The 27,591-nt window shown below is 39.0% G+C and overlaps 1 protein-coding gene across 2 annotated transcripts in view; it reads right to left on the bottom strand.

The window, feature by feature from the left end:
- PI15 (peptidase inhibitor 15) overlaps window positions 1–24,980 on the bottom strand; it is a 36,616-nt gene extending 11,636 nt beyond the window's left edge. The window contains exons 1-2 of one of the 2 annotated variants that reach the window (XM_005215518.5): window positions 24,840–24,980; window positions 23,973–24,312 (exon numbers count right to left, since the gene is read on the bottom strand). In XM_005215518.5, the coding sequence (XP_005215575.1) occupies window positions 23,973–24,245 (273 nt within the window). In that variant the 5' untranslated portion in view covers window positions 24,246–24,312; window positions 24,840–24,980. The remainder of the gene's footprint in view (window positions 1–23,972; window positions 24,313–24,839) is intronic. The other variant, NM_001192742.1, reaches the window with a different exon arrangement.
- Window positions 24,981–27,591: the final 2,611 nt, after the last annotated feature.

Raw genomic sequence — 27,591 nt, 5'->3', positions numbered from 1 at the left:
CCTAGACAGCATATTCAAAAGCAGAGAGATTACTTTGCCAACAAAGGTCTGTCTAGTCAAGGCTATGGTTTTTCCTGTGGTCATGTATGGATGTGAGAGTTGGACTGTGACGAAGGCTGAGCACCGAAGAATTGATGCTTTTGAACTGTGGTGTTGGAGAAGACTCTTGAGAGTCCCTTGGACTGCAAGGAGATCCAACCAGTCCATTCTGAAGGAGATCAGCCCTGGGATTTCTTTGGAAGGAATGATGCTAAAGCTGAAACTCCAGTACTTTGGCCACCTCATGCGAAGTGTTGACTCATTGGAAAAGACCCTGATGCTGGGAGGGATTGGGGGCAGGAGGAGAAGGGGACGACAGAGGATGAGATGGCTGGATGGCATCACCGACTCAATGGACGTGAGTCTGAGTGAACTCCAGGAGTTGGTGATGGACAGGGAAGCCTGGCGTGCTGCAATTCATGGGGTCACAAAGAGTCAGACATGACTGAGCGACTGATCTGATCTGATCTGATAGTAGTTCTATTTTTATTTTGGGGGAGACATTCTATACTGTTTTCCACAGTGTTGGCACCAATTTCCATTTCCATCTACAGTGCACAAGACTCCCTTTCTCCATATCCACTCCAACATTTTTTATGTCTTGAGTCTTTGACAATAGCCATCCTAACAGGTATGAGATGATGTCTCATTGTAGTTTGGATTTGCATTTATGCCAATTTTTAAAGGTCAAACTACATCTAAGTATAATATGATATAATTTGATATGTTGTGTCATTTGAATATTTTATAGTAATAATAATATTAGAATTGTCATGAACTGGAAACATAGATGTATTTAATATAACAATGTATTTAACTGAAAGGAAATTAATTTAGTGACTTTGAAATAAAATAGGAAAAACAACAACTGGTGAACCCTTCAAGAGACACTTTCATCCTAGGAAACCATGACACCCACCCTCAAAAAAGATTTGTTAGTTCAAAAATTGTCTTAAATTAGAAAAATGAAGTTATGTTACATAAATCTATCTAGAATTATACTAAAATATATTCACTCACAAAGTTACATAAATCAGAACTATCGAGAAAGGATCTTGAGTAATTCTATGGTGACAGTGGCCACATCTCCACTGTCTATGTAGAAAGAAAGATCATTCAGAAACAACTTTCTTTTAATTATCTAGACTATAATCTTCCCATTTGAGGATTAAGTTAAATATGGCAAGATATCACATAATACCCTTTTAATACTTTGGCTACCTAATGGGAAGAGCCAACTCATTTGAAAAGATGCTGATGTTGGAAAAGATTGAGGGGAGGAGGAGAAGAGGGCAACAAAGGATGACATGATTGGATGGCATCATCGACTCAACGGACATGAGATTGAGCAAACTCTGAGAGATAGTGAAGGACAGGGAATCTTGGTGTGCTGCTATTCATTGGGTGGCAAAGAGTCAGACATGACTTAGTGACTGAAAAACAACCTTTTAATAGATGAGTAATCAATGTTACAGAGTACCTGGTGAACTATGGATAGAGGTTCGTGACATTATACTGGAGGCAGTGATCAAGACCATCCCCAAGAAAAAGAAATGCAAAAAGGCAAAATGGCTGCCTGAGGAGGCCTTACAAATAGGTGTGAAAAGAAGAGAAGCAAAAAACACAGGAGAAACGGAAAGATATACCTGTTTGAATGCAGAGTTCCAACAAATAGCAAGGAGAGATAAGAAAGCCTTCCTCAGTAATCAGTGCAAAGAAATAGAGGAAAACAATAGAATGGGAAAGACTAGAGATCTCTTCAAGAAAATTAGAGATACCAAGGGAAAATTTTATGCAAAGATGGGCTCAATAAAGGACAGAAATGGTATGGACCTAACAGAAGCAAAAGATACTAAGAAGAGGTGGCAAGAATACACAGAAGAAGTACAAAAAAGATCTTCATGACCCAGATAATCATGATGGTGTTATCACTCACCTAGAGTCAGATATCCTGGAATGTGAAGTCAAGTGGGCCTTAGGAAGCATCACTACAAACAAAGCTAGTGGAGGTGATGGAATTCCAGTTGAGCTATTTCAAATCCTAAAAGATGATGCTGTGAAAGTGCTGCACTCAATACGCCAGCAAATTTGGAAAACTCAGCAGTGGCCACAGGACTGGAAAAGGTCAGTTTTCATTCCAATCCCAAAGAAAGGCAATGCCAAAGAATGCTCAAACTACCACACAATTACACTCATCTCAAATGCTAGTAAAGTAATGTTCAAAATTCTCCAAGCCAGGCTTCAGCAATACGTGAACCGTGAACTTCCTGATGTTCAAGCTAGTTTTAGAAAAGGCAGAGAAACCAGAGATCAAATTGCCAACATTAGCTGGATCATGGAAAAAGCAAGAGAGTTCCAGAAAAACATCTATTTCTGCTTTCTTGACTATGCCAAAGCCTTTGACTGTGTGGATCACAGCAAACTGTGGAAAATTCTTCAAGAGATGGGAATACCAGACCACCTGACCTGCCTCTTGAGAAATCTGTATGCAGGTCAGGAAGCAACAGTTAGAACTGGACATGGAACAACAGACTGGTTGCAAATCGGGAAAAGAGTACATCAAGGCTGTATATTGTCACCCTGCTTATTTAACTTATATGCAGAGTACATCAGGAGAAACACTGGGCTGGAAGAAGCACAAGCTGGAATCAGGATTGCCAGTAGAATATCAATAACCTCAGATATGCAGATGACACAACCCTTATGGCAGAAAGTGAAGAAGAACTAAAGAGCCTCTTGATGAAAGTGAAAGAGGAGAGTGGAAAAGTTGGCTTAAAGCTCAACATTCAGAAAACTAAGATCATGGCATCTAGTTCCATCACTTCGTGGCAAATAGATGGGGGAAAAGTGGAAACAGTGTCAGACTTTATTTGTCTGGGCTCCAAAATCACTGCAGATGGTGACTGCAGCCATGAAATTAAAAGATGCATACCCTTTGGAAGGAAAGTTATGTCCAACCTAGACAGCATATTCAAAAGCAGAGAGATTACTTTGCCAACAAAGGTCTGTCTAGTCAAGGCTATGGTTTTTCCAGTAGTCATGTATGGATGTGAGAGTTGGACTATAAAGAAAGCTGAGCACTGAAGAATTGATGCTTTTGAACTGTGGTGTTGGAGAAGACTCTTGAGAGTCCCTTGGACTGCAAGGAGATCCAACCAGTCCATTCTAAAGGAGATCAGTCCTGAGTGTTCATTGGAAGGACTGATGTTGAAGCTGAAACTCCAGTACTTTGGCCACCTGATGTGAAGAACTGACTCATTGGAAAAGACCCTGATGCTAGGAAAGATTGAAGGCAGGAGAAGGGAACGACAAAGGATGAGATGGTTGGATAGCATCACCAACTCAATAGACATGAGTTTGGGTAGACTCCCAGAGTTCGTGATGAACAGGGAGCCCTGGCATGCTGTAGTCCATAGGGTCACAAAGAGCTGGACACGACTGAGTGACTGAACTGAACTGAATCAATGTTAAGGGCTCCCTAGGTGGTTTGGTGCTAAAGAATCTGTCTGCCAATGCAGGAAATGTAGGTTCAATCCCTGGGTCAGGAAGATCCCCTGGAAAGGTAAATGTCAACCCAATCCCACATTGTTGCCTGGGAAATCCTAAGGACAGAGAAGCCCGACAGGCTACAGTCCATGAGGTTGCAAAAGAATTGGACACAACTTAGTGACTAAACACATACATACAATCTATGTTAAATATGGTATATTAAATGGAACATGTTCATTCTATAATATTTTAATAAAAAGTTAGTGTCTGTTTCTTAATGTACTTTGTTTTTCTTTGATATAACATTCTTTTACAATTACGAAAAATATTTTGTATTATGTTTTTCATTGTTATTTAGCTCTGTAAATTATTATAAGGACCTTGATGCTGGAAAAGATTGAAGGCAGGAGAAGGGGACGACAGAGGATGAGATAGTTGGATGGCATCACCGACACAATGGACATGAGTTTGAGCAGGCTCCAGGAGTTGGTGATGGACAGGGAAGCCTGGTGTGCTGCAGTTCATGGGGTCACAAAGAGTTGGACATGACTGAGCAACTGAAGTGAACTGAACTGAACTGATAAATTATTACTTCAAATTTCTTTGTTTTATCTGCAAAAATCTCCACAAAATATCAATAATATAAAATAAATTTATATTGAAAATCATAGTATTCTAGGACTGAAATTAACTTTTAAAAGTATTTTGTTTCTCTAATAAAGGATTTGAGTATTTATTCTTCTGATATTTTTAATGAAATATGAATTTATAAAATGTGGATTACAGTTCATCAAAATGCAAAATAGCATATTTACCTCACAAATGAATTTTAAATGGAATAGCATCAACAAATTATGTCCCATGAACTAATTATAATGACTCTGGGGGAAAAAAACACATCTAAGTATTGTTAACACATTGCAGTATAGTGCACTCAGAATAATAACTGCCAAAAACACAATTTTTCTGTGTTTTTATACAGTCATTTGAGAAATAACCTTTCTTACAGTCTTTCTTTTTAAAGATTTTTTTTTCATGTGGACAATTTTTTTGTAGTCTTTATTGAATTTGTTGTAATATTGCTTCTGTTTTATGTTGGGATTTTTCTGGCCTTGAGTCATGTGGAAGCTTAACTCCCTGAGAGAGATTGAACCCATGCCCCCCTATAGTGTGGAAGGTGAAGTCTTAACCACTGGACTGCCAGGGAAGTCCCTTTCTTATAGTCTTGTCTAAAATATCAGGACTGCATAGAACAAATAATACTGAAAAAGAAAATATTCTGCATTCTAAGTCTACTGTTAAGACCATCTGCAACTGAGGACATATCAGTTATTCTGTCTCCCAGTTATAGACATATAACTGTCTCCCAGTTAACTCATCTATAAATAAGGAGAGTAGATGAAGCCATCTCTACAGTCTCTTTCCTCTTCAGCATCTTACGATTTAATATACCTGAGTAGCCCTGGCATCAGGACCAAGAAGATCTATTATATTGGCTTATGAATTGTTCAGTTCTAGCCTTTTGCACACTAGCCTTTTATTGAAGAATAAAGCTACATTCTTCACAAAATAATTTAAAATATTTAAGGTAGTGAACAAATTTAATTTAGCATATAATAATTCTATGTGCTTACTTCACATACTTAAAATGTATTGTGTATATCAAAGAGATAAACCAAAGAGTTCATGCCTCAAAAATATCTTACATGACCACCACTTTAAAATTATTATAAAGGATTCTAATAGGAAGATCATGTATTTGGCATTACTGATGCCCACATTTGTATATGTTTCTATGTACAGATATCATAATTAAAATTTTTGAGATGATAGTTGTGAGGGAAGAGGGATAACCATGTTTTTTTATGTTTGCTTTTTGGGAACTGATGGGAGGGATTTCTGTCTGCCCCTAAAGGAAGATGCTGGAGAGCCTGGCAGACTGGCCAGGTCCCACACAGAAAATGGGGTTACTTTGCCTTCCCATGGGAGATCAATCATCTTTCTGAGGCCCACTGCAGAGATGCCCACTTCTCACATTCATCCTGTAGAGAAATGAAGATCCAGGTCTTCAACTTAGGAACTATTTATCTACTGTATTTTGCTGTCTCTTTGTCCATTGGTTACAACTCCCAGGAGAATATGGGTAAGCAATGTATCCCTTCAATCTACATTGTCACTTAAATTTATTAATATGATGAGAGGTCTTTGAGTTTTGAAAACAGCAAATCAAGATAGCCTCTTTCCTATCCAGAGGCTCTAAACTGTGATTAATGTTGTCAGTTTAATCACGTGAAAGAATTCTAACAACTTACAAGTTTCAGGAATGAAGTTATAATCACCTAAGCATTTGAGTAATATGTACATTTCTGGATGCTAAATGGGTAATCAATCTGCTGAATTTCATTAAGCATCTGTGATATTTATTTGAAATAATTTTAGTATCATACCCTATAAATTTGCAAAAGAAAAAAGGCCACAAATGTGCACTTTTTTAACATTCTATGAAATAACTAGAAAATATGCAACATGTGATTATCAGGTGTTAAACTAAACACCTGATATTTATTTAGCTTTTATGGAGCCAGCCTCAAATTCTGTATTTCTAGGTCTTGTCCCTCTGAAAGTGAATGTGTCAGTCTCTTGGCATTGTCTGACTCTTTGTGACCCATGGACTGTAGACCACCAGGCTCCTCTGTCCATGGAATTCTCCAGGCAAGAATACTGAAGTGGGTTGCCATGCCCCTCCTCCGGAGGATCTTCCTGACCCAGGGATTAAACTTGGGTCTCCCACATTGCAGACATTTTCTTTAACATCTGTGCCACAAGGGGAGCCCTTTGTTCCTCTAAATGGATAAAATAATGTCATAGATAACTGAGTTGCCAACACTTAAACTCTTATCTTGCCTTCTAAAAATGAGGCAAAAATTAAGAAAATTATGCATGGAGACACAAAAATATTTACAGGAGCTAGTAGAAGTTAGATATTATGATTAAATAATTCACAAAGTAAAGATGGTTTGAAACGGTGTCAGAGCATGCACAAGCCTGTATATACGGGCACTACTGCCCTGCATGGCTTTCTTCCATTCTTTGTGTTACAAACTATTTAGTTGGTCAGCTTGTAAATTGATTGATATAGCTTTGAACTAAAATGTTTACCATAAGCTACTGTGCTTATAAATAAATTTAGCACCTTGTCTGTGGAAACCACATAGTCTGATTAAGCCATGAGAGACATCCAGAATTCAAATTGATGTTATTTAATTGCTAGAAGAGTGTGGCTCCAAGAGATAGGAGAGACAGGAAAAGAATGCAGATCCTTATCAGTCCAGGGGTCTTCAGAGCTTGGGTCAAAGAAATAAAAAATTGAGTCAAAGAGTGTCTCAACATGACACACTGACTTTCATAAATAGAAGAATTAGAGAATGATATGATCCAGCCCAAAGATGGGGTCATTTTATAAGCCATTTCCTTAAGTCTTGGTACTCATGACACAGTGGCCACCAGGACATCCAAAGCTCCCTCCTTAAACCCCAGTCATTATTGCTGTACAATAAGAAATGTAGACCAACTGAAAGACAACCCTAAAAATTACTTCAGAATGTATACCCAGCATTGTTAGAGATGGCATACTGGTTTGTTTTTTTTTTCAAGTGGGTAACATATTTTAATTCCAAGCATAAGAATTAAATGTAGAAGCATTTGAAAGAGTTAAATGCTAAGAGTTAAGTTGCTAAAAAGAATAACTATTTCTGGGTAAGGAATCTATACATATTTGATATTATTTATAGTGGTTAAAAGAATGTGGCAACAGGTTGTTAAAGCAACTAGTTAGCCTTGTAATTGCAATATAAAATGCATTCATGAATAATTATTTATATTTGTGGTTTTAAGTTAAAAATTGTAAGACTATCTTGATATAATTTTTAAACAGTATTGCAAAATTTAGAACTTAAAAGTCACTGAATGTCTTAGCCTCTTAAGACTTTTAAATATATGGAAATGATTTTCAATAAACCAAGTGAAATACTAAAGGTCAAATATGTTAAATCTATAAATGTAACCTAAAATTTAAATTAATTAGATTTGTAAATAGTAACAAACATTAAACAAGTGTGGTTGCCAAAACTTGCTAGATTTATGCATAGAACAAAAATATGTATAAGTGAGGCTAAAGTAGAAAACCATAAATATTAAATTTGAAAATGACCTCTTAAAAAATCTACTCTGCACATGGCAACCATCTTCAAAGACATAAAATACTAAAAATAAAAATACCACACTGAATTTTTGAAGATATATTTCTAAATCAGTTATTGTCAAGGATACTATGATAGCAACACTGGAAACAGTATGGCATGTCCTACAGATACTTGTTTTCTTGGACTTTTAAGCAGTCATTTCTCATATATTTAGATAAAACATAAAGGCAGTTTAGATAGACAAGCTTTTGGTGTTTAAAAATATTCAACTGGGGTTCTTTGTTCTTTTCCTGGGTTAGATTGGGAAAGGAGAGATGACTTACAGAAGTGAGGAAGAGCCATTGAAAAGATATTAAGTGATGAAAAAATTATTTCCCCTGAGGGCAGCCAAAAGCTTTTAAAAAACACTTCATGGGCATGGTTGTGGTTCTGTTTTGAATTGATGGGTTTATTCCCCTTAGGTGGAAATGCTTGTGAGGTGGCCAATGAAGGAAACTGAGACCCAGTGTTAAGAATGAGCCTTGGTTAACCTGGAGGGGGTGGAGTGGGCAGAGGAAGAGAAAAGGCTTTCACATGGGGAATTTTTGGCACTAGTTAGATTAATTAAATGCTATTAAACTGATTGAACTTTAAAAGAGAAGTAGTTAAAGGAACTTGATTTAAAAAAAATTCCCTCAAGCCTCAAAAATGAATACAGATATGGGATGGCATTATAACATAAAATATCAAAGTGGGGTCCTGAGTGTTTTTTAAGTGTTTAAACAAGGATAACAAGGACTTTCCTCAGGTAAGATGAGTGCTCCCTTTCACATAGGTTGGGAAGGTAAATTTCTATAAAGAGATGATGTAAAAGTATACTTTTTTAGAAGAACTCTGAGGCAATCATTGGCAGCAGCATAAATTTCTTAAAAACTAACAAAAAAGGCCTTTTCTTGACCCCTCTCCATCTTCATATTCCAATGTATCATTCCTCTTATTCCTCTTACAATGAAATTTCTTGAGTGTTGTCTTAACAAGAGAATTCTCGATTTTTGCTCTTCCACACTCAAGCCCACACCCGCAGGCAGGTTTCCCTCTGTGTCCACTCTACTCAAACTGATCTCATCGATATCATCAATGGTCATTCCCCAGTCACCATCTTATTTGGTTAACCAGCAGCTTTTAGAGTATCTAACCACCTGCTCCTTCTGGACTCACATCCATTCCTTGGTTTCATGACCCCACACTTGCCTTGTTTTTCTCTGACTGCTGTGTCTCCATATCTTTGCTGCTTCTTCCTCATCTCCCTAACCTCTACATGCTGAAGGATTCCCAGGGCTCAAGCCATGTCCCTCTCTGTCTCGCTCTCTGTCTCTGTCTCTCTCCACCTCTCTTCCCTGTTTCATCTACACTCACTGCTTAGCTAATCACATCCAGTCTCATGCATTGAAATACTGTTTATAAGCTAGTGGTATTATTCCAAATTATATCTTTATCCTTCTCCACTGAATTCCAAGCTAATCTACCCACTTTAAATCTTTACTTAACAAGTCCAAAATTGAGTTCCAATATTCTCAATCCTATCCCTACTCTCTACTCCCTAAACAACACAGGCAGTCTTCCTCCCATCAGTGAATGGTGTAACCCTATTTCTTCCAGTTCAGGGGTCACCAAATCTGAACCACTGCGTGCTTATATATTATCTATGCTGTTTCTGTGTTATAGTGGCAGCATAGACCACAAGGCCTACAAAGTTAAACATATTTATCTTCCAGTCCTTTACAGAAAAAGTTTACCAACTGCTGTTATAGTTGCTCAGGCCAAAAAATCCATAGCTGTCTTTACTCTTTGTTTGCTTAATAATCTTTATATGCTCTGTCAGCAAATCTTGTTGATCTTACCATCAAGATCCTGTCTATCCAGATTATACCCACTGATTATCACCATTATTGGCACCACCTTGAGTGAAGTCACCACCATTTTGTTATCTGAATTATTGAAAAAGACTCCTAGCTCAGAGAATGTTTCATACACATAAAGCCTTAATATATAAATTAATGAAGGCATGGATAAAATAAAAACATTCAGAATTTGAGGTAAGACTACTTAAACAGGATTGGTGATTAGGAAATAAAGGAAAGAATTTTTCAGTGCTTTAATTTATGCATGGCTCAATCTATACTTCAGTCAAGTGCTTTGAAAATGCCAAAGTGCTGTTTAAATGTAATCAACCTCAATGATTGGTTTCAGGGTTGTTCCAGTAATGAAAATGAGTAAAGAAATATTGGGTATAAGATGAAAAAGTACAACTGTTGCTTGATGTCTGGACAATTATTTGAAAGACAGAGACACTTGGAAATGAGTGAATTTTCCTATACCCAAACATGCTATTCTTTTTAACCGAATGCTGACACGTAGAGGGAGGGAATAATGGCTGTAAATGTTGCAACTTTCCAGGATAATGTAGAAATCCTGATGTGTATGTGAAATGTACCCACCTCTGTGCTGCGCTTAGTCACTAAGTTGTGTTCAACTCTGGGATCCCATGGACTGTTGCCCGACAGGCTTCTCTGTCCGTGGGGATTTTCCAGGCAAGAATAATGGAGTGGGTTGCCATGTCCTCCTCCAGGAGACCTTTCCAACCCAGGGATTAAACCCAGGCCTCCCACATTGCAGGTGGATTCTTGTTCCCAAATAGCTTTTTAAAATGTAAAATTCTCTACAGTTCAACACTTGCAGAGCAAGTTAAACATGACTACTAATTGGAATGGTTGATGGGCCTGTAGTTTGTGAACTCCAATGGGAATTATCATTGTCACCAACACACTTCTGTAGATAAGTGATCTTAGTACACATGAATGGTGGCAAGAAACAATGACCTTGGAGATACCTTGGCCCCAAACCTCCTTATACCAAACTTCCCAGATGGGGATGCTGTGTTTTAATCAACAGTGGAAAATGTAAGAAATGCAAATTTCCGGATCAACCAATAGTATTAGTTGCTCAGTCATGTCCAACTCTTTGCAACTTCATGGACTGTAGCCCACCAGGCTCCTCTGTCCATGGGATTTCCCAGGCAAGAATACTGGAGTGGGTTGCCATTTCCTTTTCCAGGGAATCTTCCCAACCCAGGGAATAAAACCAGATCTCCCACACTGCAGGCAGACACTGTACCGTCTGAGCCAAAATTCATTGATCTAGGCAGCTAGTAATTGAGTATATATTGGGATGCACCGGGTAATGTGAATTGAACAGTCAGCAAGACTGATATGGACTCTGCCTTATAGTTTAGGGAAGAGATAGGCAAGTTAAAGAATTACTTGTTTAGTTTCTAAGTTGTGTCCAACTCTTTGCAACCCCATGGACTATAGCCTGCCAGGCTCCTCTGTCCGTGGAATTCTCTAGGCAAGAATACTAGAGTGGGTTGCCATTTCCTATTCCAGGGGATCTTCCCGACCCAGAGATTGAATCTACATCTCCTGCGTCTCCTGCATTGGCAGACAGATTCTTTACCACTAAGCCACCTGGGAAGCCCTGCCAAACAAATAAGTGAAAAATCATAAATTACAATACATTATATAAATTAATTAGTATGTAATATAATACATTACCCATTATCTATATGCAATGTATGTTATAAAGCCACTTCCAAAAAACGTGCTACTTAAAAGTCTGCTTCTTTAGAAGCATCCTTAGTCAATCATGTATATTCCCAAATAAGTGTCATTCCACACTGCAGACATCTGTAGCTCACCCACAATGACCACAGGATGTCTTATGAAAATGAGTGCTGAGTGAGTATTCAAGTGAAATTTTGTGATAATATAGAAATTATCACTGGAATAATTCTTTCTTATTCTTCTAGTATATAGTCTCTTGATAAATAAATGGATATTTGAGCCACAAAATATTTTTCTCAGCTCAGTTTTATGTCCTAAATCATAATCTCAGATATTTTCTCTCACCTGGGAAATCACTCCAGGGCCTCCAATGGAAACTTTTTGAGAAAGCAGATCCCCAGCCCAATCCTGGACCCAGTGAATCAACATTTCAAGTTGGAGACTTTGAATGTGTGCTTACAAAGTTGTTCTGTGTTCTTCCGGTTAGAAATGATAGTTTAAAGCTTATTCAGTGAAGTGCCATTCTGATTGCAGAGGACTTTGGGCCTCCCCTCTTCTATCTCACTCCTACTCACCACACCCTGCTCCTGCACCCCCATACACACACCACAGAAGAGGTTTGGGAAAAGGGGGGCATTTCTAGAAGTTAGTTTTCACTTAAAAGGACTTAGAACAGTGTCCTTCCTCTCTTTGCAACCCCATGGACTATACAGTCCATGGAATTCTCCAGGCCAGAATACTAGAGTGGATAGCCTTTCCCTTCTCCAGGGGATCTTCCCAACCCAGGGATCGAACCCAGGTCTTCTGCATTGCAGGTGGACTCTTTACCAACTGAGCCACAAGGGAAGCTCAAGAATACTGGAGTGAGTAGCCTATCCCTTCTCCAGCAGATCTTCCTCATCCAGGAATCGAACTGGGGTCTCTCACACTGCAGGTGGATTCTTTACCAACTGAGCTATGAGGGAAGCCCTCCTTCCTCTCAGCTCTTGTACATTATTGATCCAAGAGTTGATAAAAAATAAACATAGCCTTTCATCAGGAAAATGACTGGTTGTCACTGATACTGACTGCTAAGCTCTGTGAGGCGGTTTGCTCTGTACCTTCGTGAAAGACAGAATTACGAATGAGAGAGGTAATTAAATCATCCTGTTTGCTGCTATGCAAATAAGACAACATCATTCATTCTGAGCATGACAGTTCCAGGAGGAGGGAACATAGTCTGTGGTGACACGGATATGAACAGAGAGAACAGATGAGGCTCATGCGGCTTATTCGGAAATCGGAGGGAACTCTAAATGCCTTTACTAAATGATATATCAGAAGTGACACACACGTAACATTCTGAGAACCCGAAATCTTAGAGAAAGAACAGATAAAAAATTTTAAAGGTAAGGCGATCCTTTTCCATGATAATAATGTTGACTCTGTATTTAAAATACACATTTGATCTATAAGCAATTTGGTTCATGAGGATATGAGATGACTCAGCAGGAGCATGTTCTACCTCATCTGCCAGCCTAATGTGAAAGGATGCAGCCACAGAAGTAGAATGAATGAAGACTAACTTGTCATCGCTACTCTGTGCAGGTCGGGTCATGTCACTTCTATGCACCTCATTGCCAGAAAAGCACACAACATTGTAAAGCAACTATACTCCAATAAAAACTAATTTAAAAAGAAGTAAACAAAAAGAAAGTCACCCGTCATGAAAAAGGCCAACTATTTATTCAGACACGTTTATTATGCAAATAGATACATCCCTTACAGAAAAAATAGAGAACACACATGTTGGAACCCAACCAAGGACAACAGCCTAGTAAAAGGCATTCCTTGCTCAGAGCCAAGCTGCTCGCAGACCCCAAGATGATCTAACTGGCAGCATTCCTGTGTGTATGTGTAACATAAAGGGTGGAGGGGAGCGGGGGAGACTTGATTTTCCATTTCCTTAATGGCACAACTTCTTACCTTTTCCAGGATTTTCAAAAGGCAAATATCTTTATGCCGCCTTCCCGATGCTGGCCATACTCTGGGTGAAAGAGGTAGTGTGTATAGGTATTTAGCACAAAAAGGCTGGAGGGTTAGAAAGAGCTGGGTGATTGGGGGTCAAGGTCTAATGCATGGATGCTCATAGCCTTCAAAGACTTGAAACAGTATCATAATACAGACTTTTCCTATGTGGCTGCCAAGGTTAGAAAGAGTACAGGAAGCAAGATTTGATTCCACATGAAGAAATACTTTCTAATATTCAGTGATGTCCTCAGATAAAATGCATGTGGAGACATTCCCAAGCCAGTGGGCTCAAGAGCAGGAGATGAACACATGGAGGGGAGTGTGCACTGTATAGTCTCTTAAAGCATGGGCTTTGCCGTCAGACAGAACTGCGCTCTCATCATTTTGATTTACTTGCTCTGTGACCTTGGGGAAGCTACTTACGCTGTCCAAACTTCAAATTTCCTGTCTCTAAATAAAGAAAATTGTTCCCATTTCACAAGACTGCTGTGAAGGTTAGGCGAGATAGTGACTAAGAAGAATTTAGCACAGTTTTAGCAGGGCAGGTTGTACAGAATGGTAAATATTATTGTCGGAAGATCAGACACTGGAAGAGTTGTGGTCTGTGAGCTAGAAAGCTGCCTAAAATGGGAGACAAGGTGAGGTGCATTTTCAATCGCGATATCTGGCAGCCTGAAGTTTAAGAGACATGAAACCTTAAATTTAGCAAGCAATCAGATAAGGTGAAAACAGATAAACCCTGAAGCAACTAACTAATCAGAAACAGAATTGTGTATAGATAATAAGGACCTTGCTTCCAGGAAAATAACATCAAACAGTGGAAGATAAGAATTATAGAACGTTTCAGAGTTTTAAAATATAATAACTCCCTTCCTTAAATCCCCCTTTAACATATGATTTATCTTTAAATTTGAAGACCACTTACTGATGGATTCTAGCAATAGTCCTCCTTTTGCAGGAAGTTACTACCTACCAGCTATCATTTAATACTGTGCTTATATGCCAGGAAGACATTTTCATGTGCGGTTAATTTTTTTTTACCAACTCAGTGTTATAATCATCTAAAACCTGACTTCTTCACTGTTAAACTATCTTATGACACTCACATAAACCCTGTATCTTGCTATTGCCCACTTAGTCAGAAGAATTCAAATGCCTTTCCGCCTCCCTACTGCCTGCTGAAAACATGCTCTCCCTGGAATGCAGAGGCAGATTGGGTAGAATGCTCATATTTAATGAAATTATGAAATGTGAATTTGATGCACTTTGCAGGATAAAAAAAAAAAGATTGTGCCCTTAAGCAACATTTCTGGACTGTTTCAGTTGGGAGTATGTGATGTGAAATTTTAAGAGTCATGAAAAGTCTAGTCTAAACACACAACTTTGGGGGCATTCTTCCATATTTGTGTCAAAAAATATGCTTTTGGACGCTAAAATCTATCTGATTTTAGACACCATGGGTTACATGGATTGGAAACATTCAAATCATATCCCTCCAAACCTCAGTCCATGATGTATTCTATGCCAGACATTTCTCTTGACCACTTTAAACTGTTAGTCTTTATCTTCCCTGACCTCCTCCCACATCATTCTTTAGAAATTCTCATAGACAATTAAACATCTCAAGTATAACTATTTAATGGTCATTGACTGACTATTAAATCGTTTTCAGATACATTAAATTCAGCACACCAGACTAGTCAGACGAGTCAACTTCTATTTTTCTGAAGTCCTTTGATTAATTTTCCCCCGAAACCTTATGCTGAATAGGTCAGAAAGACTAGATGGACCTGGCGCTATGCAGCCCTCTGAAATAGATTTGGATTCATGTTGATTTAAGGCTCAGCACTGATTCTAAAAAATAAAATAAATAAATAAATAAAGATACATGAAACTTTCTTGCAAAAATTCTTGAGTAGATTCCCAGACATAAAATCATCCATCCATGCTGTCTCCATGACACTACCCTACCCCCATTATGTAAAGTGGTCCATTCTGATTACTAAAGCATAATTCCCATCCCAAATTCTTTGTTTTGAAAGAATGTTCCCTCCCACACACTAGCTACTATTTTCAACCTCTCTAGATGTGCACCCTGAATGACAAACCTCCAGCTACCTAATGACTCCCAGAAACCTGCACTTTGTTTTCTCCAGCTCAGGGAAACTTAATTGTCTTAGTCAAAAACAGAGGTATCCTCTGTGGCTGCCCCCCAATATAAATCCTCATGCTACTTCTTCATATAAATCCCTCACCCCTACTGATTCAAGGCCCAAATTCATTTTTTCCCTATGCCCTTAAGCATCACTAAGGCCAATTCTCCCTTCCCCAGGCGATTATAATGGTCTCTTGACTATGCTGTTACTTCTGCCTCTCTCCAATCCCTCTCTCAAGCTAAAGCCAGAATGACCCTTCTGAAAGGCAAATTAATTCCCTAACTTAAAACCCTCAACCACTTGCCTTGATCTTAGAATAAAATTCAAATTTCTGCTTACCTTCCCAGCCCCATCAAATACCACTTTTTCTTTTATCCTCTATGTCCAAGCCACACTGAATTTTATCCTTCAATGTATGTGCACCTTCTCAGAGCACCCTTCCTCACCTACCACCCAATTCCCTTTTTCCCACTCCTGCCTGTACAACTTTTATTTATTTTCATATTTAATATTTGAAATCATTTCCTCTTGGAAGTCTTCCCTGCCTCTCTAGCCCAGTCCAAGTTTGGGCTAGGTATGTGCCTTGTGATCCCAAGTACCCTTTATTTATTCTACTTTAGCACTCAGCTCGCTGCTTTGCCCACTTGCTTGTCTGTTTTCACAGTACTTCCTATAAAAAAAGTGCCTTTTTGCTCCCCATTGAATCCCTCAGCCTGTCAGGACTGAGTGATTCCTGCCCAGCAGACTGTGAGTCCTATACTTACACGCTCTTTACCTGGAATGCCCAGCAAAAATTAGAAGATGTCATTCAGTTGTTCCACACATTTTGACTGAGTGTTCTCTGTGAGACAGAAATGATTCTAGGTTCTACAAATAGTCAAAAGGCAAAAGGAGAAGGGAGCAGCAGAGGATGAGGTGTTTAGATAGAATCACCAACTCAATGGACATGAGCCTGAGCAAACCCCAGGAGGTAGTGAAGGGCAGAGGAGACTGGCATGCTATAGTCCATGGGGTCGCAAAGAGTCAGACACAACTTAGCGACTGAACACCACCAACGAATAGCAGAAATATAATAAAATTATTTCCTATACCATGGCATGTGGTCAAATATTATTTGCCACCAGAAAAAGCAACGTTGAGTACTAGGAAATATGGTCCACACATATATAGCCTATGTGTGATTCAAAGCTCTTCTAGCAAGCATGGTGGGGCTCTGAATCACAGCTTGATAACATTTTCACATTTGCACTTCTTGGAGCCTGTATTCAAAACAATCACAAACAAAAATGTCCTTGCCTTTAGCTGGCTACACAAGTGGAGAGCTGAACATTCATATGTAAGCAATACTAACTTAGAAATGCTACGCAACACGCACCTGGGGAGAAAATTCCTGTAAAATGTGCCTGGTCTCTGTTTGAAGCCAAGACACTTAAAAGGTTCTACATGTAGGAGAACAGGAATGTGGAGTTTCAAATGTGCTGGACAAATGCCTTCCTGTCAGCAGCCTTTCTCACTTCCCTGTTGGCTGGCAACATTCTCAGGAGGCTTTCTAGTGGTCAGAAAAGCACTCATTGGAAAAAAAAAAAATTGGTTAGATACATCAAGTTACTCATGTTTATAAAAGGGAAATTGAGTTATCCTTCCCAAATGAGAGGAAATGTGCCATCTAGTACAGTATATGATTTCATTAAAAAAAAAAAAAAGATAAGGATAGACATCACAGATGTTTAGTCAACTATTGAATAAAGGGGAAAAAGTCATTTATATTATCTACATTTTCTTCCACATGAAGCCCAAATAAACAAAACTTGAGTTTTTCCTTATTCTCAAGACATAAATTACTGTAGGCCAATACTTTATTGTGCTGTTTCTGAGGACAGATTAATCTCTTCTCCATTCACTCGTTTGAGTCATGCTTTCTGTAACTTTACCACCTGCTGTGACTTGGAAACTAGTATTTTTCTCTTCTCCAGAAAAATATAGGAAGACTTACTCCCTTAGCTCTGCAAGTAATATTTGCAGGCACCAAACAAACAAAATTGGCCATATTATCAATTTAACAACTTTGGCTTCTTGAAATTACATTATGCATTTTTAGTTTTAAGGTTTTAGCTCATATCCATCATTATCTTCATGCTGTCCCCTACCTGTCTTTCCACCATTCTCTCATCTATGAAGTCTGCTATCACATGTGCCTATGAACTATTTCCATTAGCTGTTCATATCTGTCAAAGCATGTAGGTGTAGATGTCTGGCTTCTCCTTTGTTGTTGTTTTAGTCACTAAGTGGTGTAGGATTCTTTTGCAACCCCATGGACTGTAGTCTGCCAGGCTCTTCTGTCCATGGGATTTCCCAAGCAAAAAGAATACTGGAGTGGGCTACCATCTCCTTCTCCAGGGGATTTTCCTGACCCAGGGATCGAACCTGTGTATCCTGCCTTAGCAGGTGAATTCTTTACCACTGAGCCACCAGGGAAGCCCAGCTCCTCCTTACCTTTGCTAAAAGAATGGCCCCACTGATTCAATCGTTGCTAATTCTTGGCCCATCTTCACAGCCAATCTAAACTCCCTCAATTGCCAGGTGCCACTTTTCTCTGCACCTTTGACCCGGATATAAAGCCTCCATGGCCTTCCTAATTGCTCTTGTATTAAGTGATCCTCAACCTGTTCTCAAAATCCTTGACAACATGGATAATGTGCTATGCTTTTTCTCTCTTGGTGATTTTGTTCATGTACTGATTTACTTACTGTAACAGTCAATCCTGCCCCTTCCTGAGCATCTATTTTAAATACCCTTCCTCCAAAGAGCCTTTCATGATTTTGCAACTATGGATTACCTCCTCTTTCTGTGATTTCTCCATGGTATTTTGGTATTTGTCTGTACTGTTTTATTACACAGCAGTGTCTTACACGGGTGGCTCAGAGGTTAAAACGTCTGCCTGGAATGCGGGAGACCCAGGTTCGATCCCTGGGTCGGGAAGATCCCCTGGAGAAGGAAATGGCAACCCACTCCAGTACTCTTGCCTGGAGAATCCCATGGAGGGAGGAACCTGGTAGGCTACAGTCCATGGGGTCGCAAAGAGTCAGACACGACTGAGCGACTTCACTTTACTTCACTTCATATTGCGTCTTACAGTGTGCTTAGGGTTTTTTTTTCTCCCTGCTTGTTTCTCCTGTTTTGTTTACACTTTAAATACAAGGTTTTCTGTTATCTTTGGCTCTTATCCTCTCACAAAAGGACTTCACATTTTTAAAAATTCATTCAACTGACTTAAATTCAAGAAATATCCTACAAGTTTTACTTCATGTATGAGTCTTATAATCTTATTCTTTTAAGGATGACTCGTATTCTGAGAAACTAGTGTGGTTTGTGGTTCAGAGTCATAGTTTAAGTTGCCCTTAGGAAGAATGAAAAACAGCTGGTATCCAAGCAGCTCTGGAAATTTGTCAAGAAACTAATTGTAGAATAGAAGCCAAGAGTTTGACTTGCATATCTTAAACTCTATTATTTTTTAACAGGATACAGTGTTTGGAAAATTAAATATTTCTAAGTATGTGCTTTCCACTAAAATCATGGCCAATATACCCAAAGAAAATATTATACACTATAATATGAATGTCACCAATCTCATGTTCAAATTGTGTCCACTTAATTCACTCAAGCATATATGAACATAATCCAGTACTTGAAGAAGAAAAAAATCAGTTAATTTTAAGGGGATTTCTTTTTTCAAATTTTGAAAAACTTTTGTATTTTAGGTGCACAAGATAAAATATTATTATAAATGATGAGTGAACTCTAATTATAAATAATAATATCAAAATTGATCCATGTTAAACATATAACAATTCATAGGGATTTCAAATAAATTCACCAAATAATGCTTGATTACTGTTTGTACACAAGAAATTTCCCAAGAAAATAAAAGCTTAAAATTAGGAAGTTTGCAGGAAATATACAAATGACTATAAATTGGATCTGATTTTGATGAGAGCAGTATGATAGACATAATAGGTTACAGTGACTCAAAGGAGAGATCAAATGTGGCTGTGATTATAGGAAGTGTCAGTAAAGAACAAAACATTCTTAAAGAACACAGGAGATTTGGGTTTGATTCCTGGGTCAGTAAGATCCCCTGAAGAAGGAAATGGCAACCCACTCCAGTATTCTTGCCTGGGAAATCCCATGGACAGAGGAGCCTGGTAAGCTACAGTGTATGGGGTCGCAAAGAGGACACACCTGAGCACACACACACAAGAAGACAGTAGAAGGTGAGGAAATAGCATGGGGAAAGTTTTAGAAAAGTTGTGAATGAAGGTGATTTCAGGTCAGGCTGGTGCAATTAGAAAGAACCTTGAGCTGAAGAACATCCTCTGTGAGGGTCCCATGGTGCTATCATGGTAAACACAGAGTTTCAAACACAGTTTGAACACAGAGCTTGGAGCAACAGTGAGATAAGTATCCTCAGTTTCTGAGGCCTATATTTGAGGTTAGGAATGGAACTTACTTTCAAATTGTTCACAATCCAAAGCAATGTTAAACAAATTAAAAGTAGGTGTGTTCAACTGAGATTTGTATTTTTCACCTGACCTGGGGGTTAAAGTCGCTTGATGTGAGAGTTGGACTGTGAAGAAAGCTGAGCATCGAAGAATTGATGCTTTTGAACTGTGGTGTTGGAGAAGACTCTTGAGAGTCTCTTGGACTGCAAGGAGATCCAACCAGTCCATTTTTTCATTCTAAAGGAGATCAGTCCTGGGTGTTCTTTGGAAGGAATGATTCTAAAGCTGAAACTCCAGTACTTTGGCCCCCTCATGAGAAGAGTTGACTCACTGAAAAAGACCCTGATGCTGGGAGGGATTGGGGGCAGGAGGAGAAGGGGACGACAGAGGATGAGATGGCTGGATGGCATCACCGACTCAATGGACGTGAGTCTGAGTGAACTCCGGGAGTTGGTGATGGACAGGGAGGCCTGGCGTGCTGCGATTCATGGGGTCGCAAAGAGTCGGACATGACTGAGCGACTGAACTGAACTAGCTGAACTGAACATTCCTGCTCTGACCTCAAAGTTTTACTTCCCTCAAAGTTTCTCTGAGTCTGCCAGAGGGATCCAGTGAATTATTTCAGCTGGTCCATTTACTCATAGAGACTTTTGTTGTTATTTAGTTGCTAAGTCATGTCTGATTCTTTTGCGACTCCATGGACCAGGGTCCATGCTCCTCTGACCAGCCCACCAGGCTCCTCTGCTCATGGGATTTTCCAGGCAAGAATACTGGAGTGGGTTGCCATTTCCTTCTCCAGGGGATCTTCCCAACCCAAGGATCAAGCCCACGTCTCCTGTGTTGGCAGTGGATTCTTTAACCCTGAGCCACCTGGGAAGCCCCACAGAGACAGGAATTCACTAAACCGACCATGTTTTTCTAACTGAACTGATCTGCTCCCCTCCCGCCCACCTTAGAGGCTTTACTCAGGCTCTTCCCTCTGTCTGGAAGAGTCTTCCCTCATCTATCCATGTGGCTCCCTCCCTCCCCTTACTCTAGGACATTCTAAGGGCCTTCATGATTACACTATGAAATATCCAAACCTCAACCTGCTTTATTTTTCTTCATAAACTTATCACTTTCTGACATACTATGTAATTTGTTGATCTTGTTTATTGTCTGAATCCTCACCCAGGGGGCCAAGGAATATCTATTTTATTCACAAATTTATGCTGGGTGTTTAGAATAGTGTCTCACATATAGTAAATGCTCAATAAACAGTAACTGAGTAAATATATGTGTGATGAACTATATGGAGTATTTACATGACAACTTGAGACAATGTTACTTTATAGTATAGTACTATACTACTGTTTTTCATTCTTTACTAAGTGAAGAAGAAGTGGAAGTGTTAGATGTGTCTGACTCTTTGTACCCCTTTGGTAGACTATAGCCTACCAGGCTCCTCTGTCCATGGAATTCTTCAGGCAAGAATACTGGAGTGGGTTTCCATTCCCTTCTCCAGAAAATCTTCCCAGTCCAGGGATCAAACCTGGGTCTCCTGAATTGCAGGCAGATTCTTTACCATCTGAGGCACCAGGGGCACCCTTACTAAGTGGAGGAAGATTTATAAAGCATTTACCATACAACTAGCATTGTATCTGGTTCTTAAAAAATAAATCATATATAGTGGCTCCCATAGTTCAAAAGCAAATAATAAGAAAGGGATGTCAAGCAGAATACAAAAACTATATGATTTCAGCTAGCACCATAAAGGAAGAAACAGATATCCTAGCATCTCCAGCAGTTCCCCCAATGTAGTATTTGCTCAATCTAACAAATGGAAAGATGCCCCCCAATACAAGCATAGGCTTTGAAATTGCACAGACCTAAATTATAATTCCGGTGATACTATTCATTTTCCAAACCACCTTTGCCTAGTCATTAACTTTTCTGGGCCTAAATGATCTCATTTGTAAAATGAGGATCATAATCTTAACCTCATAGGGAGACTGTGAGCTATCAAATGAGATCATCTATGGAAACAATTAACCAAATCTTCGGCTTATAGAAGCAATTTAATAATTGCATGTGGAATCAATTTGTGATCAGTGGGGAAAAACATAACTGGAAAAATATGGCTTTTTAAAATGCATTTCCACTGTGTTGTACCCTACATATTATTCATGATCATCCCTCTTCCCTCCATATTATTGAAATAATAAATTACACTACATATTGATTGGCTATTATATAAATTGTTGTTCCCATTTTACAGAGAAGAAAGTTCAATCTTATGTATATTAAGCAACTTGCACAAGGCCACAAAACAAGCAGCATAGTTAGGATTTCAACCAAGATGAGTTTCTCTCCAAAGCCAGTTCATTTGTCTTGATCCTCACCCTAGTCTGCATAGTGATGTGATCACCATCAAGTAGTACTCCCTAAACCTGCAGTCTGGAGAGCGTACCTTTTTGAGCTTGCACAGAATCTTATGTATCATAAAATGTATGATGCTTGAAAACATGGTTATTACTCTCCTTTCTGTATCTGGGCATCACTTCTAGAAACACCTGTTCAATGTGAGTAACTGCTCCTATTTTTAGATCTTGAACAGGTTTTCACTGGGCATGTTTCTCAGTAAGTTCACAGGCATGCATAAAAACTGATGTTTCTTGCACATTATTTTTCTGTAGGATCTAGTCTAATTGTCCTACCCCTCAGCTCATACATTCCCCATAATAACCCCTTGTGGCAGATAATACTTTTATCTTCATGTTAGAGATGATGAAAATAAAACAGAATTAGGTAATGAACTCATTCAACTTATAATTCCAGGACTGAGGTTTGAACCCAAGCATTTAAATTCCAGGCTCCACAGTCTTAATTATGAGACTGTACTGCCCCTCACACACAAGGAATGATATCTTCTTTTCCAGTTTCATTAAGAAATCCTAGAAAAATGCCTCTGAGTAAAGTCTGAATTGTACTTCTATGAACCATGACTCTCTTACATTTGGCAAGTCTTTATTTTTCTTGTGACAATGATATCTACAATTAAAAAGCTTAGTTAAATAAAAGAAAGAAATTTAAAAACTGACAGAAATCCCTAAATTTAGGTCAGCACTTATAAAAAGTGGTTAGTGATACCACCTCCCCCACCCCAGCTTAGAAATACCATATTGGTGGTCTTCATTGCCTTAAACAGGCTCCAAGCTGTGCTCTTGGGAGGTGCTGGAAGTTTAACCATAACCTTGTATAAATTCAAAACCAAATATTAAGAAACTTTAAAAAGACATCTACTCTTTTAATATCAACTTTAAAAAAAGTTACTTTCTAAGTAAAACAACTTAAACACAGAGAGCCTATTTTTTGTTTTGTTTTGTTTTGTTTTTAAGAGAGAGCAAAGAATGTGTTCAAGGCAAGTTGGAACAGTGCACAAATGTGCTGGCTTCACTGTTATCTGAACGACAAAGCATTAAATCACAGGGAGGAAAAAGTCAGCATGTTCTCTGAGAATACAAATAGATTAGTGTCAGAAGCAGCTTTGTCCAAGAAAGGGAAGAGACACCTACCCAGAAAATAAATCATGCACACAAAACCTATAATTTAAAAAAATTATTTTCAAGAAATATTTTAGTTGATAAATATGACTATTAGACCAACACAGCACAGAAAAAGTTCCCTGTGACTTTTTTTTTTTTAAGGAGGACCTTCCAAATGTGATCAGTCATCATACCCCACCCTTTATCTCTTTCTCATATAAGACCTGTTTCATCAAGGGTTATGGAACTCACACAAAAATATTAGATACTTTCCTTCCCTTTTAATTCTATGATAGAACAGTCTTTAATTTACCAGGCACTTCAGAACCTTCCCTAAGATAAAAGGTGCAAAAAGCCCCATATCCTTTAACACACAAACTCTTTGGATCCTCTCAACATACACCTTAAACAAAGTGCCCTCCCTCAGAATTCAAAGAAAACACATTTCTCTTACCATATATTCCATGTTTGCTGCTGGTGGGAACACTTTGCCCCGAACTTGGTTATGATAATCAAGAATGGCGATCATGTCATTCTGCGAAATGTAGCGCTTCCGCCTGGTTTTGGGGATATCCGCAGAGTCTAGTTGTGCTTCCAGGGCTGCTTCAATATCAGTGAAATTATTGGTTGGCGGGGATGAGTCAGTGGAATTGAGTAAGACGACGGCACTGGCTTCACAGAGAAGGGAGAACAGGAGTGCACTGTTGACGGCAGAGATTGCTATCATTTTGAGAGGTGGAGAGGAAGAGGCCAGGAGTTTACTTTGCCTTAAAGCGGAAAAGTAGAGTTAGGGTCTATAAAGGAAAAAAAAAAAAAAACACAACAACAATAGGGCCAGAGGGTATGAATTTACAAAATCAGTGCTTGATTTGACTGTCTTCAAAAAATCCAAACAAATGTTGAAGTCAAGCCTAGGAGACAACCTGTAGTGGTCTCTATACATTTTACTTGGTGTTATGAGGCAAACCCCTAAGAGGAACTTCCTCTAGCTAGAGAAAAATAAACAGCATGGCTACTCACCCTAAACTGAATGTGAGCCATTTACCCCAAATGCCTGAGTCACAGAATGCATTACTGCATATTTATTTTCAGAGGGAAAACTTAAGGAATTGAAACTCATCTTGAGAGTGAAAGGAAAACTGCATCACAGGTAATAACAGAGAATGTGCTGATAATGTCCCCCAAACATATATGGACACCCAGTAATAGAATAGATACAAAAAAAGTTATAATAACCCAATCTCACTTCTAAAAAAGTAAAAATGTGAGCTACTTTTAAAACAATGCATGCAAAATAAACTTGTTGAGCTAAATAGCTTACCTCTGCACAAAGCCAAAATGAATATAGTATTCTTCCAAAAATGTAAAGTTCTTTGCTAGGTTGTAGCATGAACTCTTGTGACAGGAGTGTGTCTTATTACAAATCTCAGAGAGCAAAACTCTACAAGGTTTGAGTGCTGCTGGCTACAGGAACAGCTAACAGCTTTTATATGTCACAGTCTGCAGCAGTCCAGAAAGGGCAGTCTTTCTTAGGGTCTCTCCTAGCCAAAATCAAAGGGGAGGGGTTTTGGATAGAAAAAACAGTGATTGGGTGGCAACCTTTTTATGTGGGTGGTGAGGAAATTGAGTCACACCCACAGCTTACCAAGTACAAACCATAAAAGACAAGCCTTTTTTTCTCTGGGCTTCCACCTTTTCTGAGTGGTTAATTTTCCTCATTTAATGCTTTCTAGTTCCTGGTTCCCATACAAAAAGGAGAAAAAAAAGGGGACTGTGAGTTCTTGAAAACACAGAAGGTTGAGTAACAAGCAGTACATTTCTTTTAAAAACAGTAAATGACATGGGAGCTGAAAAGAGCAAGCTGATATTAAATCAAAAGAACAGCTCACAGAGTTAATCTGGGTGGCCACAAATATGATTCAAAAGAGATGCCAGGCAAGTCGGTAGTAGCTAAACTATAGCATATGATATTAGGATAATAGATGCTCAAGTGGTTGTACTTTTCTGTCTCCATGTGGCTTCATTCCTCTAATTTATATATTTAGTCTCTCTCTATCTCTTTCTCTTGTTTCACTCTCTCTCCCTTTTTTCCTTTCTCTACAAAGTGAGGCAACAAATTACCTGCCTTTTATCTATCTTGTATATAATACAAAGAGAGACGCTCATGACAAATGACAGCAGCCAAGATAACATCTGTTTCAGGTTTAGAAGCATATAGTTGAAATTTTAAGCTAAGAGTAGCTTAGCTTCTCAGGAAACATATTGGAGGGCACAGCTTAGAGGCCATGAAGAATTTAAATGCAGCAGTAGCTGCTGCCAACAGTCAGTAGTGCCTTCTTAGAAAGATGCCATTGGAGCAAAATCTATGTCTGGCAAGACAAGAGCCAAGAATGTGACTATTAAGGCGATTTGTTTTAAAAAGACCCTCACAAATACCCTGTGTCATGATAACATTAACAAAATGTGGACCATTCAGTCCATGGCAACAGGAATCTTGTAAACCGCACATTATTCAGCTAAATAATTTGCTTAACATACACTGACTAGTCTACTTTGCCAACGTGTGTTGTCTCCTGCATGTTTCAGCAGGAAGAGTACTACGTGATTTTATATTTGTCAGAAATGATGGTCATGTGGTAAGAAGCACACCACGACTGCGAGCCAAGTTTCCTGGGCTATACTCCCAGCTGGGTCTCTACCAGTACGTGTGGCCTGATGCACATAGTTTAACTCTTCATGGGTGCATCTAAAAATGGGAGAGCAAAGGTGTGCGTCCAATGGTGAGATGAACTTCATCACCGCTGGATGCACACCACTTCCTTACAAGAGCAGTACAGTGTTAGAAACTGGGAGTGCTTCTGAAGTTCAAAATTCAGTGGTGAGATATACTCTTTGATGTTGATAGCATGAGTCAAAGTTCAGGTTTTGCTCTATTTTGGTATTAAGTTCCTAACTAAATTTGAGTAATTTGAGAAGACTTTAAGGTGCAATACTAAAAGCAGTAAATAGGAATTAACATGGCAAAATTGAAAAGACAAAAACATCTAAAACGAGCACAGAAGGTGAGAGCAGAATAGTATGAAACATCAGAGCAGCTTCAGGAAATGCTCATGACTGCTCCCAGCTGCAGAAGTTTAACAACTGGAGCTGTCCAGCTAGGATCTCACCCCTACAGAAAGTACTCGTGGCACCTTGACTGAATCTCAAAGATGCCGTGTTAAGGATTCCTAAATCAAATAGGAGGTTAAGCAACATATTTTCTGCGGGCCATCCAACTCAAAGATTCCCAAGACCTTTTGAGAAATTAGTACCACCACTGATTAGCCTATCCTTTTCAACATACCTCTTATAGCTATCTGGCAAAGGGGAAGATAAAGGACATTCAATGCCTAAGTCCCCCGATGGCTCATTGGTAACCAATCTGCCTGCAATGCAGGAGATATAGGAGTCATGGGTTCAATTCCTCGGTGGGGAAGACCCCTGGAGGAGGAAATGGCAGCCCACTCCAGTATTCTTGCCTAGAAAATCCTACAGACAGAGGAGCCTGGTGGGCTACAGACCATAGGGTCACAAAGAGTCAGACATGACTGAGCATGCATGCACCCACACAATGCCTAAGTAGCAGACAGGAGATTTTCTTTCTCCAGGGTGACTGAGTTCTTGCTTAGAATCTCATAAAAATCAATCATTGCCTTCAAGGTTACTTCTTTGTCATGTATACAAAGAGCTATTGTTCATCCATTGAACTTTGACTTGAGGTACTTCTACAGGGATAAAAATGTGCCCTTTGAAAAACTTGTCTGAACCATAAATGGGTTTCCTATAAGAGAAAGCGTAAGGAGAAAGAGAAAGAAGGAATTTCTGAGATGGACCCAAGCATGCCCAATTACATGAGGACAGAGCTAATAGTTGCTTAATTCTGAGACCCTGAGGCATGTCAATGATTTCAGATGTCTTTCAACACACATGAATTATATTGTGGAATTCAGACTATTAAGAGAACCCACAAGGCTATGGAATCATAAAAGAAGAGACCTGTGGGAGGAGAGTTAGAATTCTGCTTCCAAGCAGAT

Source organism: Bos taurus, chromosome 14 (assembly GCF_002263795.3).
Source record: "Bos taurus isolate L1 Dominette 01449 registration number 42190680 breed Hereford chromosome 14, ARS-UCD2.0, whole genome shotgun sequence".
Taxonomy (NCBI): Eukaryota; Metazoa; Chordata; class Mammalia; order Artiodactyla; family Bovidae; genus Bos; species Bos taurus.
The sequence above is the reverse complement of the archived record's forward strand: the minus strand, read 5'-3'. Positions and strand labels throughout refer to the sequence as shown.